The sequence below is a fragment of the Choloepus didactylus genome, chromosome 21 (genome assembly GCF_015220235.1).
Source record: "Choloepus didactylus isolate mChoDid1 chromosome 21, mChoDid1.pri, whole genome shotgun sequence".
NCBI classification, from domain to species: Eukaryota; Metazoa; Chordata; class Mammalia; order Pilosa; family Megalonychidae; genus Choloepus; species Choloepus didactylus.
Genome location: NC_051327.1, coordinates 1,850,344 through 1,865,291, shown reverse-complemented (window position 1 = coordinate 1,865,291; position 14,948 = coordinate 1,850,344). Strand labels below are relative to the sequence as shown.

Sequence of the window (14,948 nt, the reverse complement as noted above, 5' to 3'; positions counted from 1 at the left end):
GCTCAGGTGGGCAGCGGCCCATAGGCTGGGACGTTCTGCTCCTTCCCTGGGGTAGTCTGCAAGAGGCTCCTGCCCCTGACCTTCTGCATCACGATGGTGGAGAAGCAGTGATTCAAGGCTTAGGTTCTAAAGTAATCAAAACCTGTCATGTGCAGGGGAAATGGTGTGTAAGTCAGGATTACCTCTGAAAATCCTGAGTACACATGATGCGTTTTGCTGCTTTTCAAATAGTCACATTCTGTCCCTAGGTGTTTACCAATGTACAAAAAGAGGCACCATCCACAGAGATTAAGAGCCTAGAGAGTGGAGTCAGTTGCCCAGGGTTGGAATCTCAGATACACCATTTACTAGCTTTGTGAGCTTGGGGGACAGCGGGGAGAAGGGTGTCACCAAACTTTTCTGTCTCCATTTCCTCTTTCACAAAATAGGCGGTAAACTAGTATTTACCTCACAGGAATTAAGTGAATATTATATGAGTCAATTCCCTCAAAGCCTTTAAAACAGTGTGTCAGCACACTGGAGGCAACAGACAAATATAAGCTCTTTGCTTTAGTTCTGATTTGGACTCAGTCATGCCAACTCCCCACTTAATGTCTGATGCAATCAGCGGTCCCGGTGGCCAACCAATCAAATGTGTGTGGATGAATTCATGGAGGTCAAATAAGAGTAGGGTGTGACACCACTGTAGTTAATGTGACCCATAAAAGGTCCATAAGGAACATCCCTCTCTCCCCACCAAGATGGGAGGACCAAGATTTCCAGATGTCCTCAGAATAGGTTAGAGGCTGCCACAAGGTGCTGGTGCTGGGGTTTGGGAAAGAGAGTTGTTCTTGACAGCTTTTCTACCACCACCTGCATTCACTTATTTGGCTCTGCTAGGACTAAACCAAGATTTTGATATCCTGGACTGCAATTAGTTGCAGCTCAGATGGACAAGTCCCAGGTGTTAGCCTTTTCCTCACATCTGCTCATCACCTATCCATTTCACACATACTCAGTTGGGAAGCATTATTTCAGAATCTCCAGTGTCTGATGTCAGTTACTGATTGAACAGATATTCACCAAGCCTGAGAAGTCTGCTGGCCCCATAGCAGCAAGCAAGATGGGCAGAGCCGTGACAGTTTAGACAGGGCAGCTGTTTTCCACTGCTCCCAAATTCTCTGTCCCACATGGCTGCTTCACTCATTTACTTTATCACCTGGCCTCCCCACAGTCTGAGTTTGCAGCCCAACTTTCACTCCAGAATGTGATCCCTGCTTTCTCTCAGCTCTGATCTTTTGCCTGGGCAGTGTCTGCCACTTGAAATGTCCCTGCCCTGCTCCTCCTAGCTTACTGGGTAATTCCTTCTTATCCTTTGGAGCTCAGCATAGACATCACTTCTAAGACCCTTTCTATCTCCCCAGGTTTGGGTTACGTGTCCCTCCTCTGTGTTCCCACAGCTTCCCACAACTTCCCACAACTCCCCATCACAGTGCTGTCCAGGAGCTGCCTCACCTCATTCATTGCACTGTATAACAGTTGCTTGTTCTTGTGTGCCCCTCACCCCCACCCCAGTGCTAGAAACAAGGCTTTGCCTGGAGATCATCAAAGTGCCAGAGTAGAGTTTATTAGCACTTTAAACGAAGTGAAAGAAATATAAATTACAAAGGAAATCCAGCATTATATAGAGATTGTGACCATTGAGTTTAGTAGCAAAGGTACCAGGCCCTACTTGTTTTATTTTCTTGGACTCTTGTCCTAATGCATAGACATCTTTCTGATGCTTTTCTTATAGTAGATAAAGGATTTTTGCATTTTATATAAAGGTGACCTGGCTGAGCCATAGTTGGGATTCAGCATTCAATCCTCAGAGGATTATTGGCATCCACTGACTTATATGAGACTCAAGGAGATTTCTTGGGAAAGAATTCAAATCACATCAAGGATTGGGGTCTAGTGAAATGTGGTCATGGGTGAGGGCAATGGAAGGAAAATGGCAAAGAGGAACTGCAGGGTCCTGTGCCGAGAACCACCCTGGGAAAAGATGGAGCTTGGGTTCTCTGGGGTGGGGCGGGGGGTGACAGACAGACTCAACTCCAGAGCCAGAAGGTCCAAGGAGATGAGCATTTCAAGGAACATTAGGGCATGGGGGAATCTACCCTCAACAACTAAAATGTTGAGAACCACACACCTTGGGTCTCAGGCAATTTGCTGTGGGGTCTTCTGAAAGAGCAGACCCCAAAGGAAGGGGAACCGTTTCCCTTTCAGCAGAGGAAAGGTGAACACTGTTGGCTGGGAGCAGCACTGGAGCATCAGGCCAGCTGGGATGGACTACAATCTGAGTTACGGTGGCAGCCAAGGCCTACCCAGCTAGAGATGGTGGTATGAGCAGGTGTCACCAAGGGGTGCCAGCAGTAGTCACCAAGGAGACTGAGAGCATGAGCCCAGCCCAGAGCCAAAGAAGCAGGGGAAGTAGCCAGGATTGACCACTACATGTGAAAGACCTCCTGTAGCATCCCACAGATACCAAAGGAACTGTAAAAGAGCTTGTTTATAGGATTAAATTTAGAAAAGATGAGGGAAATATTAAAAAGGGAAAAAAAAAACCCTAAACAGGAGAAATTATACCTAGGCAATTTGCTGTAATTGTTACCAAATACATTATTTTAACACAAATATTAATTAATAACATCACCTAGGTATGATTTAATAATAGTAACGTTGACCTCTCACAATGCAGTGATGCAACAAGGTAGGTGTTATTATTCCCATTTGACAGATTAGGAGACTGAAGCTCAGGGGAGTTAAGTAACTCATCAATGTTAACAGGTAGTGGAATTAAGATTAATACCTGGTTCTTCAGTATCTAGAGGCCTTGAAAATACCAACAGCGATAATATTTCTAGAGTGCTCAATTCCATACATGGCAATATTCAATACACCCTCTCTATAGTAACTCAAAACTCTTTATATTCAAAACACTCTGTATTAAGACATTTAGGTACAATAAACTGACTTTAAGCTAAGCCTGTCACTCTCTTTCCTCTGTCCCTGACTCTGCCCTTTCTTGTTCACTTAAGCTCACCTGCAGGGTCGTCGAGTGGCTGGGCTCGCTCTGAGGGACTCTGAAGACTCTCCTGGCCCCCTGGGGTGGCTCCCAAGGGCTGGGTCTGAGCATCCTGTGAGATGTGTGAAGAGCCTGCAGGTGCCAGGGGTGCCCGCTGCTGCTTCTCCACCAGCTGCTGCTGCTGAAACATGAGAGCCTAAGAGGGCTCAGCCCTGGTTAGGCCCTGCCCACAATGGGCCCAGAAGCTGTGCCTGAGATAGCCTCACATGGGAGCAAGGACACACAGAGCATGGTGGCACAGACTTGGGGAGCTGCTAGGAGAGCAGGGGAGGATATCGGAGCTGGGTGAGGAAGACAGAGGTTGATGATCTCAGAGAGGAGGGGCTGGGTTGGAGGCTTAGGAAGGCCCCAAGAGGAACCTGAGGTCGGGCGCGATGGGCTTACCTGCCTCATCAGGAAGAGAATCCACCCTCCCAGGAGCACAGCAGTGAGGCTGGTTGCCAGCAAGTCTTGGGCTCCCAGCCCTGGATGCAAGTCTGAGGTTTTCTCTTCAGGATGAGGCTCCAGGTCCCAGGGTTCCTCCCGGCTCAGGCTCAGGAACTGAGGACAAAAGGGCTTTTGATCTTAGCACACCCCACTCCACCCCCACAACATGGGACCCCTAACTCCTCTTCATCACCCTCTATCAGGGCCTGGTTAGCTGAAAGGAGCGTGGTCTGTTTATGGTGGGAAACATGGCGCTCTCCATGGTGCTGAAACATCACAGTGCCCCACGACAGGAGGCTTCCAAACCTACTTGCTAACCAGCATTATCTGGGGTGTCACTAAAAATTACAGATTCCCAGGTCTGCCATCTCTAGAAATTCTGAATTCCATAGGCCTAAAGTGGACTCTGGGTGATTCTTTTCATTTTTTAAATAAACATTTTATTTTGAAATAATTTCAAACTTACAGGACAGTTGGAAAAATAATACAAAACCAGTACAGAAAACTCCAACATACCTCCCACCCAAACATTCAGATCCACCAACTTTTAAAATTTTACCACATTTCAATACCATTCTATCTATCCATTAGCTATCCATTTATCTATTTATCTTTATATACCCATCTATCATATCATATCATATCTATCTATCTATCTATCTATCTATCTATCTATCTATCTATCTACCTATCTATCTATCATCTATCTAATCTATCTAACCAGGTGATTTTGATGAGCAATCCAATTTGAGAATTATTGCTCTAGGGCATTATCATTCCTTCTAATCTTGAACCCATTAATGATTCTTGTCCAATCCTCTCCCAGGAGAGCATGATTTTATGGTTTTTCTCAGTTTTCATTTCTCATTTTCACTAGCACTTACCTCCAAGAAGAGGTCTGAAGCCTGGCTGCTCTTAAGGGGTCTTGTCTCAGTAGTCCCACTCCCTGGGATAGGATGGACCCTCAGCATAGTGGTGTGCAGGACTGGGGGTGGCTCATGGTGTCCTAAGGGGCAGGATAAAGGTCAGAGGGCTGCAGGTGACCTCAGCCTCCCAGCTCAGAAGCTGGGCTCAGAGGTACTTATCTCAAATCTTTCAGACTTTGACATCTAATGGAGTTTGTCCTGCAGGTTTTAGGAACTGTTTTGGTCCTGTTAACCCTGTTCTCCTTACTCTTTCTCCTTATGGCAATGGGAATGCTTATCCTGTGAATGTCCCTCCTTTGTATATTGGAAGCATATAACTTGTTCTAAGTCCACAGATCCAAAGCTAAAGGAAAAGTATGCCTTAGGACTGACCATGCCTATATTTGATTTTGATGAGATCTTGTACTTAACTATTGTTACTGAAATGATTTAAGTTTCTGTGGTATTGTGGGATGAATGTATTTTGTATTTGGAAAGAATATGTTTTCCTGGGGTCCAGGGGGTGGAATGTGCCGGTTTGAATGTATTATGTCCCCCAGAAAAAGCCATATTCTTTGATGCAAACTTGTGGGGCAGACATAACAGTGGGGATTAAGTTGGAATGTTTGGATTAGGTTGTTTGCATGGAGATGCACCCCACCCAACTGTAGATGATAACTGATGGGATATTTCCATGGAGGCGTGGCCCCACCCATTCAGGGTGGGCCTTGATCAGTGGAGCCATATAAACATGCTGACTCAGGGAGACGGAACGCAGTGCAGCTGTGAGTGACAGTTTGAAGAGGAGCAAGCTTGCTGGAGAGGAACGTCCTGGGAGAAAGCCATTTTGAAACCAGAACTTTGGAGCAGATGCCAGCCATGTGCCTTCCCAGCTAACAGAGGTTTTCCAGATGCCATTGGCCATCTTCCAGTGAAGGTACCCGATTACTGATGTGTTATCTTGGACACTTTATGGCCTTAAGACTGTAAATGTATAGCCAAATAAACCCCCTTTTTATAAAAGCCAATCCATCTCTGGTGTTTTGCATTCTGCAGCATTAGCAAACTAGAATAAATCTCAAATCAAAATCTGTCCTAGTTTGCTAATGCTGCGGAATGCAAAACACCAGAGATGGATTGGCTTTTATAAAAAGGGGGTTTATTTGGCTACACAGTTACACAGTTACACAGTTACAGTCTTAAGGCCATAAGTGTCCAAGGTAACACATCAGTAATCGGGTACCTTCACTGGAGGATGGCCAATGGCGTCCGGAAAACCTCTGTTAGCTGGGAAGGCAGCTGGCGTCTGCTCCAAAGTTCTGGTTTCAAAATGGCTTTCTCCCAGGACGTTCCTCTCTAGCAAGCTTGCTCTCTCAAGCAAGCTTGCTCTCTCAAGCAAGCTTGCTCCTCTTCAAAACATCACTCACAGCTGCACTCCGTTTCCTCTCCTTGAGCCAGCTCATTTATATGGCTCCACTGATCAAGGCCCACCCCGAATGGGTGGGGCCATGCCTCCACAGAAATATCCCATCAGTTATCATCCACAGTTGGGTGGGGCGCATCTCCATGGAGATGCATGTTTGCATCTCCATGCAAACAACCTAATTCCAGATTTGAGCCAAGGAACCTCACCAATGAGCAGCCACTGGCTAGGGAGGGCCACGCTCCCTGAGGGGTATCTGACAGCAGTGCTGGGTGAGCCCTCTCGCTCTCCCAAGACTTGGAGTGTCACCTCATCTGTAGTGGGGCCATCCATGGGAGCAAGGGTCAATCCACGAGGCTATGGCAGAAAATGGAGAGCCACGAATGAGGGAGGTTTCTTCTCCACACCCTTCCCTTCTTCCATCCCACTCAGAAACCCCTTCTCACCACCAGGGCCACCCCTGTGTGGACCAGTGCTTTAGAGACATAGAAGCCAGTTTCATCTTTTCCCACATACAGCGTCATCCTGGGGAGGAGGGAGGAGAAAAAAAAGGGGAGAAGGATGAGTGATGGTGGTGGGTACTTTCAGTGACCACTGTATCTATGCCCTTGTGTTGTTCCCTCCACATGGGATTAGTCATGAGACTTGCTTTGGCCAATGAGACAATAGCAAATGTGGCACAAACAGAGCTTGAAAAGTGCCTGTGTATTGGGGCTTTCCCTCTGGTGTTGTTCCAAGGACTACCATGTGAGAAAGCCCAGGCTAGCCTGTGGAGGCATGAGAGGCCTTATGGAGTATTGATGAATCATTCTACCTGATGCCCCCTAGGCCAAACAGTCCACCAGCAATGAAATCGGTTAGAGAAGCCATTCTAGACCAGCCAGCCCCATCCTAGACACAGCTGACCACAGATGATAAGCCAGCCCAGCTCAGTAAACCCATCCAACTAACCCACAGAATCTTGAAACATAACCAATTTTTGATGTTTTAAGCTCTAAGTTTGTCACACAGCAAAAGCTAACTGATATAAATTCCATAGATGTGATTTCTAAATCTATGTCTAGCCCCAATCTTTTTCAAAAGCTGTTTTCTAAATCTGAACTCATCTCCTCATTCCTCAACTCCTCTTCCTACTTTCCCCTCCTCCTCTAATGCTTCATACCTCTGAAAATTATGACACCCATGGCTTCTATAAACCATTGACTTCTTGCTTACAGTCACCAAACTCTTCAATAACCGAATTCTTACCAGTACTTCCTCTTAATACCTCTTAACCTTCACTTATTTCCATCTCTAGTGCTTCCACTCTTGTCCAAGGAATCATCATCTCTTGCCTGAATTAAAGTAGTATTCCACTAAGTGTCTTCCCATTTTCTTCCACATTTACACCACTCTTAGAAATTCCTCACACTGCAGCCAAAGTGATATTTCCGAACTGAAAATGTGATCAAATAAAATCCTCCAGTGGCTCCTTCTAAGCTTTAGGAAAAAATGTCCAAACACTTCAACATGTTCCTATAAGGTCCTTCATTAACTTATAACTTCATACATATTCCTTGCTGAAATCTGTGTTCCAGCCTTATTTAATTTCTTTCTGTTCCCTGATGTTATGCACGCTCTCTCTTATTTCCTATTCATCCTTCAAGTTTCAACTTAGAGGTCCGTTTCTCTGGGAAGTGTTCCGAGACTGTCTCCCATGCCCCTGATCTGGATTTAGGCTCCCTTCCCATGGCACTCTGTACTTCTCTTTTCTCATCCTTTGTCATACCATGTTACCATTGCTTCTTTACATATCTGTCTCTCTCATTAGACTGAGTTTCCTCTATTCAGGAACCATGGTGGTCTTATTAATTGTTGTCCTTCCAGAGCCTAGCAAGTGACAGCACATTGTAAGAACCCCATTATATTTGTGGAATGAATTGAATAAATGATTTTCCCACCCTATCTCCTGGTTCCCCAAGATGGAGACACTAAGATACTAGATGCTGTAGGGAAGAATGACATTTAAATATTTAACAACCAATAAGGCACAAGCACTTGCCAATCAGAACAGGTGCCAGCTGCAGCATGGGAGTAGAACTCTGGAGGCCCCCTACTGCGCAAGATTTTAACCTATCAGTTGCTAGACAGTGGGGCTATCTAGAGGTTCTGGGGACTCTTGTGGAGGGGAGCACACAGGGCATTGGTTATTTACCAGCGAGTTTGGAATTATTTCAATATTTCAACACTTGGCTTAGCCATACCAGTGCTTCATGGCTGAACATCACCCCTGGCCCAGGCTGAAACACTCCCATAGGGTCCCCTCCCTGGGCCCCAGGTGTGGCCACCTACTGCAGCTGGGTGTCCAAGGCAGAGAAGTGGGTGGCCGTGCCCGGAGGGCCTGAGGCAGGCAGTCGGATGTGGCCCCAGCGGAGGGCGAGGAAGTGCAGGGTGTCCCGAGCCAGGGTGAGATGGGGCAGCTGGCGCAGGCCCTCCTGGTGCCAGGTGTAGATGCCCATCACAGGCACACCCAAGTCCTGCGTCCAGAGCACCACCCCACTTCCCGGGTCCACGGTGAGCAGCAGGCCCATTCCACAGGAGGCCAGATAGCCCACGTCTGCCAAGAAAGATGTTTGGGAGAGGGGTGCAGCCAGGGAGCTCTGCTGTGGGGCACCTCAGAGCATCTGGGGCTGAGGGAGTTGTTCTGAGAGTGGGTCATCTGGAGGAGGGGGGAGGTCATTCAGGTGTGTGGAGGTCAGATGAGATCACCTAGATGGTTATCAGGGTGAGGGAAGGCCAGTTGGAGTTCATGGAGTTAATTTGAATTATGAGGGAAATTCTCAGGGCCAACAGGGGAGCCATGCAGGATGGCAGTCACTCAGATGTGTGTGAGTCAGTCCTGTCACCTCAGGAAAATCACTCAGGATGTGTGTGGGGGGGTCAGTCATGGTCACCTGATAGTCACCCAGGATGGGGGTCAGTTCAGGTGGACTGGAGGCATATGTGTCACTTGGGTTAGGCTATGGGTGGGGGGGGGGTGTCAATCAGGGGTCCCTGAGGGTGTCACTGTGATGTATCAGGGTTACCTGCATGAGGTCTCATGCAGATTCTGGAGTCAGGGGACTAAGAGTTACTTAGGGGCACCTGTGATGTTGCTCAGGTCATTGGGTAGGACAAGTCATAATATCAATGGATGGTCAGGATTACCGGGGGGTAAGCCTAGGGGAAAATTCACTTAGAGTCATATATCAGGGGTCATCCAACATTTGGGAGTCTGGTTGGGCATGTAAAGATTGATCAGAATGTGTGTGGGTTGGTTGGGGTTGCTCAGGAATTGGGGAGTCAGCCAGAGTTACCTGGTTGGGTCATTTGGGGTATGGAAGAGTTAGGATGCTGAGGGATTGCTCAGGGTAAAGAGGGTTCCATCTGAGTGTTGAGGGGGGTCACTTAGGATCATCTTGAAGATGTGTCCCTGAGGAGCTCAGGTGAATCAGTCCATAAACAGATGAGACTTGGTTGTGGATGCCATTCAGGGTTCCCTGAGTTGGGGAACTTGCTCCAGGGTGGGGCTGGAGAAGGGTGGCACTCACATTTTCCAGGTGAGCCATCCATGGGGGGAGCTGAGTAGCGGCGGTAGGTGGTGTTCCAGCGGAGGGCTGGGGACCTTGGGTCATACATGGTGACCGTGTACTCTGTGGACCCCCAGAAGCAAAGTTACCAGGAATGTGCATGAGATCCCATTCCCACCCTCACCCCAGAGGTCATTCATCTTGTGGGAGTGGAGGCTTCTGGAGCACCCAGCCTAGAGGCCCAGAAGTCTGAGTATCACAAGGGCAGGGACTAGGGCTGTCTTGCTCACTGCCGTATCCCCAGCAACCTGTTCAGTGCTGAGTAATATGTTTGTTGACTGACTGACAGATCAACTGATTGATATGGATTAAACTTGGATAACAATTACCAGGCTTAGGCCTTACAGAAGGGGGTATGGCCCAGAGCCTGGTGGGCAGCTGGGCCTGACTCACGTGTTCGGCCAATGTAGAGGCGGGGGATGGTGGGAACCTCTGTGGTCAGTGTCATCTGTGTCTCCCCTGACTCAGGGTCCACCACAAACCAAGCATCCTGCTTCCGGCCTGTGGGGGTGAAAAGTGCCCCAGCTTTCAAGATGACATGGGTCCCTGTCTCTGCTGGTCCCTGCCCGGGCCCCACAGGCTGAAGAGGTTCTCACCTGTATAGAAGACCCCATCGGAGCTGCGACATGGGGAAGTGTGAACCAGCTCGGGTATGGTGAACGGCAGTTTCTAAGGAGAGAGAAAATTTCTGGGAAGCAGTAAGAGTAGAAAGACTTACTCAGCATTCACTGTCAGACAACCTTCTAAGACATCCTTTTAAGCACTTCACCTTTATTAACCCATTTCGTTTCAACAAGTACTGTTATGAGTACCTAGTACTTACGATTCTGTAGGTACTATCATTATCATTTCCCTTTTACACGAGAGGAAACTAAGACTCAGGGAGTCTAAGCAACTTGGCCTCAGTCACACAGCTAGTAAGTTTGGACCCAAGCAGTCAGCTTGCAGAGCCAGCATCCTTAACCACTTTGCTCTGCTGCCTCTTGAGGAACTGCAGAAAATCCCACACCCAATGCCCAGATGCCACATGCTCCACTCGATCCTGGCCTGGCAGCCTCCTCAAAAACAAACGCAGGGTCTTCAAAACTGTCAACAACCATGACAGACTCAGAAAGGCTGAGGAACTCTTGAGAACAGAGACATAAGACACTCAATTCAATGGGTGACTCTGGAGGAGATCTTGAACCAGGAAAACAATAAAGGACATTACTGGAACAGTCAAGACAATGAATATGATCTGTGAGTTAGATAAAACCATTGTATTTAGGCTATATTTCCTGATTTTGATAATTATACTGAAGTTTCGTAAGAGAAAGCCCTTGTTCTTAGTAGATGCACATTGAACATTTAATAGAAAAGGGCCATGATGCCTGTAGCTTATTCTAAAACAGTTCAGAAAAAGCAATAATACATATAAAGTCATATATATATTGATACGGATAGATATATAGAGAGAATGATAAAACAAATGTGACAAAATGTTAAAAATTGGCAAATCTGGGTAAAGAGTACTTTGCATTGTTCTTGCAATTTTTCTTAAGTTTGAAATTATATTCTAATAAAAAGTTACACCTTCCTCCCCCATCACCAAAACTACACACACAGAGCTCTGACAATGAGCACAGGCCATGCTCAAAAATCATGTGACAGCCTGTCCGCCCCTCCAGCCAACATCACCCTCAAAAATGTGTCGTGTAACCCAATGTCCCACAGAAGGCCCCAGGTCTCTGCTAGCCACCTTCCTTTCCCCAGTGACAGAGGCTCCTGCTAGGCAGTGTCCCAATGACACACTCACAGCCCCCTGTGATCTATTCAGCCCTGCCGGGTCACTGTTGTTGCCCTGTCGGCCAGCGCGGCAGCCCTGTCCCCAAGCCACATTCAGCATTAGCAGCAGGAGCCCCAGGATAAATTCAGGGCCCAAGCCTGACTAGCAGCTCCCTACCCCCATAATAACAGCAGTTGATTCCTACGGAGTGTGTTTCACCTTCCAGGCACTCTATTCTAAGCACTTTATATGTATTCATTCCCTTGTCTTCACAACAATCCTATGGAGTAGGGATTATTATCATCCCAATTTTATGGATGAGAAAACTGACACCCAAGATCCCACGGTTTGTCATTGGCGCAGCTGGAATTTGAACCCAAGTTCACACTCTTAACCTCTATGCTTTAATGCCTTTCCGGATCTGGCACACCAGAGCCCCTGACCGACAGCCCCCACTCTGAACACTCACAGCCAGGAGCTTTCAGAATCTGGAAAGCTTCCCTTCCCACCCTTGGAATCCATGGTGGCCATGAGAGCTGCAAGTTTCACTACTACTGAGGTGGGCTATTGAAGGTGGTCTTTGTAGGAGCAAATTCCCAAGTACTCAGGGGACGAGACTGACTAATTCAGGGAAGTTGAGACAGCAGCTGACCACAGAGCAAGTTCAGTCAAGACCAGCAGAATTGCCCATCTGAGTGTAGCCTAAATTGCCATCCCACAAAATTGTGAGTTCAGTAAATGGTTTGAGTTTTAAATCATTGAGTTTTGGGGTGATTTGTCATTCAGCAAAAGCTGATACATATGTTCCCTTTAAAACTCTCAGAGTCTTGAAGGAGAGGCCCCCAAATCTGTGTCTGCTGACATAGCCAGAGCTAACTCCCCACCCCACCCAGGCCCTTTCAACAGGCCCCTCCAGATAAGCCTTCCACAGGGCACTCATGGCTCTGATTTACATCCTTTGCAGGACACCCAGATTCCAACCACAATGCCTCCGCCACCCCTCCCCGCAATCCTTGGTGCTTTGGCTGACAGAAGCTGTGACCCGCACCCATCCCCAAGCTCTGTAGGAAACACACCATTAATCCCTGTTGCTTCTGGGTCCCCAAGATGTACAGGCTGCCATCTGCTGGATCTGAGAGGAAGGCTGTTCTGTGGAGCAGAGAGAAGAGAGGGAGGGTTGGGTCCACGCCCCTGATTTCATGAAGGCTCCATTTGCTCCAACCCCTCAGCTAATAGGAGCCCGTCCTTGTAGGAGACACCTGGGAGCTCACCACCCTCCCCCACATCACATCCAGAACGAATTTTCTTCCTTTGCTTCCAACATGTGCCCCTTCCCCCTGCCTGACCTCCTCTAGGCAACTAGGGCTCCCCTATCTCCTGGCTGCTCCCACCTCGGAAGGCCCCAGGTTTACTTACTCTGTGACATACATTGGTCCTTGGATGATGGGATCTGCAGGGACAGGGACACGGAGCATGAGTAGGCCCCTCCAGACTCCCCATTAAAAAAAGTAGCTCAGATTCATTAAGCCATTACTATGCATCAGACACCAAGCCAAACATTTGATATGCATTGCTTCATGTAATCCTCCCAAGAACTCTGCAAAGTAGGGTCACTACACCTTGCCCCATTTTTGCAGGTGAAGACATCAAGGCTTAGAGAGGTCAAGAGACCTTTCCAAGTCCATATGGCAGATAAGTGGTGAAGCTGCCTGCAGGCACTGGTTTGTTGGATTCCAGAGCCCATGTTCTTATCTATGGTATAGTAACACCCCCAAATCAGGGCCCATGGAGGGAGGAATGGCTGCCCCTTGATCACCATCCTTCAGTGTCCACTTCAAGTCCCCTGTCTGCTTGCTCAGTGCATGGAGGCTTCCATCCAAGGTGGACACGAGCAGGAGGCTCTCTGGCCTGAGGGTCTGGACCTGCAGTGGGAGACAAACCCAGCTCTCCTGAGAGTTGTGGGACCACTACTTGTCCCTGCCCCAGACAGAGATGGCTCTGACGCCCCTTTCCCCAGAGTGGGGAAAGAGGATGATTTGGGAAGTTGCTGGTTCTATCCATTATCTCCTTGACCTGGGGGGGGTGGTGGTGGTTATAGTAGTAGTTGGGTGGGCCCCAGCTCGACTGTGTCTGCAAGTCACCCCCCATCATCTCCCCCTCTAAATTCTCTCTAATTTTCCAAAGAAGACTGAAAGCCTTTACAAAATGACTTCACTGATCTTTACAGCCTCCCTAAGAGAGGGTACTATTATTCTCCCTATTATGTGGGTGAGGGAAACTGAGGCCCAGGGAGGTTAGGGAATTGGCCTAAAGCTACACAGACAACAAATGACAGAACTGGGATTTGAACCATCATCTCTTTGATTCTAAAGCCTGGTCTCTTTCTCCTTTGTCACACCAACTGCCTCTTTTGGGATGACCCCTTTCTGCTTCCTCAAACTGGCCTAGCTGCTTTTGGTGCCGGGTTCCAGAGGGCCCCCCTGAGCCAGGGCTTGGGATTGGCTTCTGGAGGGAGGGCTGGAGCTTACACCTGGCTCCTGCTGGGCCAACTCACTGCTCTAGCCCCTCCTTGAGCAAACAGGGTGAGGCTGAGTTCCTAACAGGAACCCTAACATCCGGGTGGCCAGGCTGCATCCCTGCAAAGGCCACATCCTGCTCCAGGACCCTCAGTTTTGGGGGCTGTGCCAATGGTGTCTGGCAGAAAGCCAGGAAACTGCCTTTTAATCCCTCTTTACTGAGCCTCAGTTTTGTCATCTGCAACACGGTGGGAGGGAGAATGGTAGAGAGTAGGGGCTGCAAAATGGTTGTCCACAGGTGGGTTTGTTTGGCCATCATGGTGTTTAAATTTTTTTTTAAATTAACTGCCAATTTATAAAAAATGAAAGATTTCACTTTAAAAAAATTCAGATTTCTGATTTTTCTCATTTTCTGGAAACACCAGATCTGAACTCACTGGGCTCACATTCCTACTTGGATGGGCCCAGAGCAGGAAGCGGGGGACACAGATGCCCACTTTCCCTTTGGCTATTCTGGGGGCTCCAACCTGGATACCTGGGTTCTAGGCTGGGCATCTTTTGCCTTCTCCCTGCATTTCTGTTAGTTTGAACTCCCTGCTCCCCTCAGATTCTCGCCTAGGGTTATTTACCCCAGAGGTTCTCGAACTGGGATCCATACATGGGCATGGGGGCTGGTGTGAGACCCCTGAAACTGTAAAACTGGATGCCTAGGTGCGTATCTCGGCTGAGAAGGACTCTCAAGTCTGTCTTATTTTCACAGGGACCCCGGATGCCCCCGAAGTTTAGGAAGCAAGGGAGTAAAGCCAAGCTCCCTTTCCCCCACCCCCCACACCCAGAAGGGGCAGGGTCTTCAGTCCACCTGCACTTTACCCGCTGGCGGTTCTCACCTGCTAGGTGTTTATGGGGGGCAACAGGCAACTTCCCAAAACCTAAGAGGCTGTCACTCGCCGGGGGCCTACTTGGAGGGGGGGGATGGGGGTGTCCCGGGCAGAGGGAGGGCAAGGCGCCCCTGCTGCCTCGCTAAGCTCTCGCCGGCGAGCGCGCCCCATCCCTCTGTGCCGGACGGACCGGACTTCGAGACTTGGCGTCGCGGTTCTCACCTGCGGCCCGAGCGTCCCAAACAGCGCGGCGAGCTGGAGCAGGAGCGATCGCCACGGCCCGGGTCCCCGGGCTGCACTCGCCATCGCACCGTGGGCGGC

The 14,948-nt window shown here is 48.6% G+C and overlaps 1 protein-coding gene across 2 annotated transcripts in view; it reads right to left on the bottom strand.

Moving 5' to 3' along the window:
• Positions 1-14,948, bottom strand: part of ERN2 (endoplasmic reticulum to nucleus signaling 2) — an 18,595-nt gene extending 3,647 nt beyond the window's left edge. Inside the window, exons 1-13 of one of the 2 annotated variants that reach the window (XM_037814283.1) lie at positions 14,850-14,948; positions 13,050-13,155; positions 12,650-12,683; positions 12,310-12,382; positions 10,065-10,137; positions 9,862-9,969; positions 9,430-9,531; positions 8,192-8,456; positions 6,307-6,385; positions 6,070-6,217; positions 4,417-4,538; positions 3,491-3,646; positions 3,065-3,227 (exon numbers count right to left, since the gene is read on the bottom strand). In XM_037814283.1, coding sequence (XP_037670211.1) covers positions 3,065-3,227; positions 3,491-3,646; positions 4,417-4,538; positions 6,070-6,217; positions 6,307-6,385; positions 8,192-8,456; positions 9,430-9,531; positions 9,862-9,969; positions 10,065-10,137; positions 12,310-12,382; positions 12,650-12,683; positions 13,050-13,155; positions 14,850-14,933 — 1,513 coding nt within the window. In that variant the 5' untranslated portion in view covers positions 14,934-14,948. The remainder of the gene's footprint in view (positions 1-3,064; positions 3,228-3,490; positions 3,647-4,416; positions 4,539-6,069; positions 6,218-6,306; positions 6,386-8,191; positions 8,457-9,429; positions 9,532-9,861; positions 9,970-10,064; positions 10,138-12,309; positions 12,383-12,649; positions 12,684-13,049; positions 13,156-14,849) is intronic. The other variant, XM_037814282.1, reaches the window with a different exon arrangement.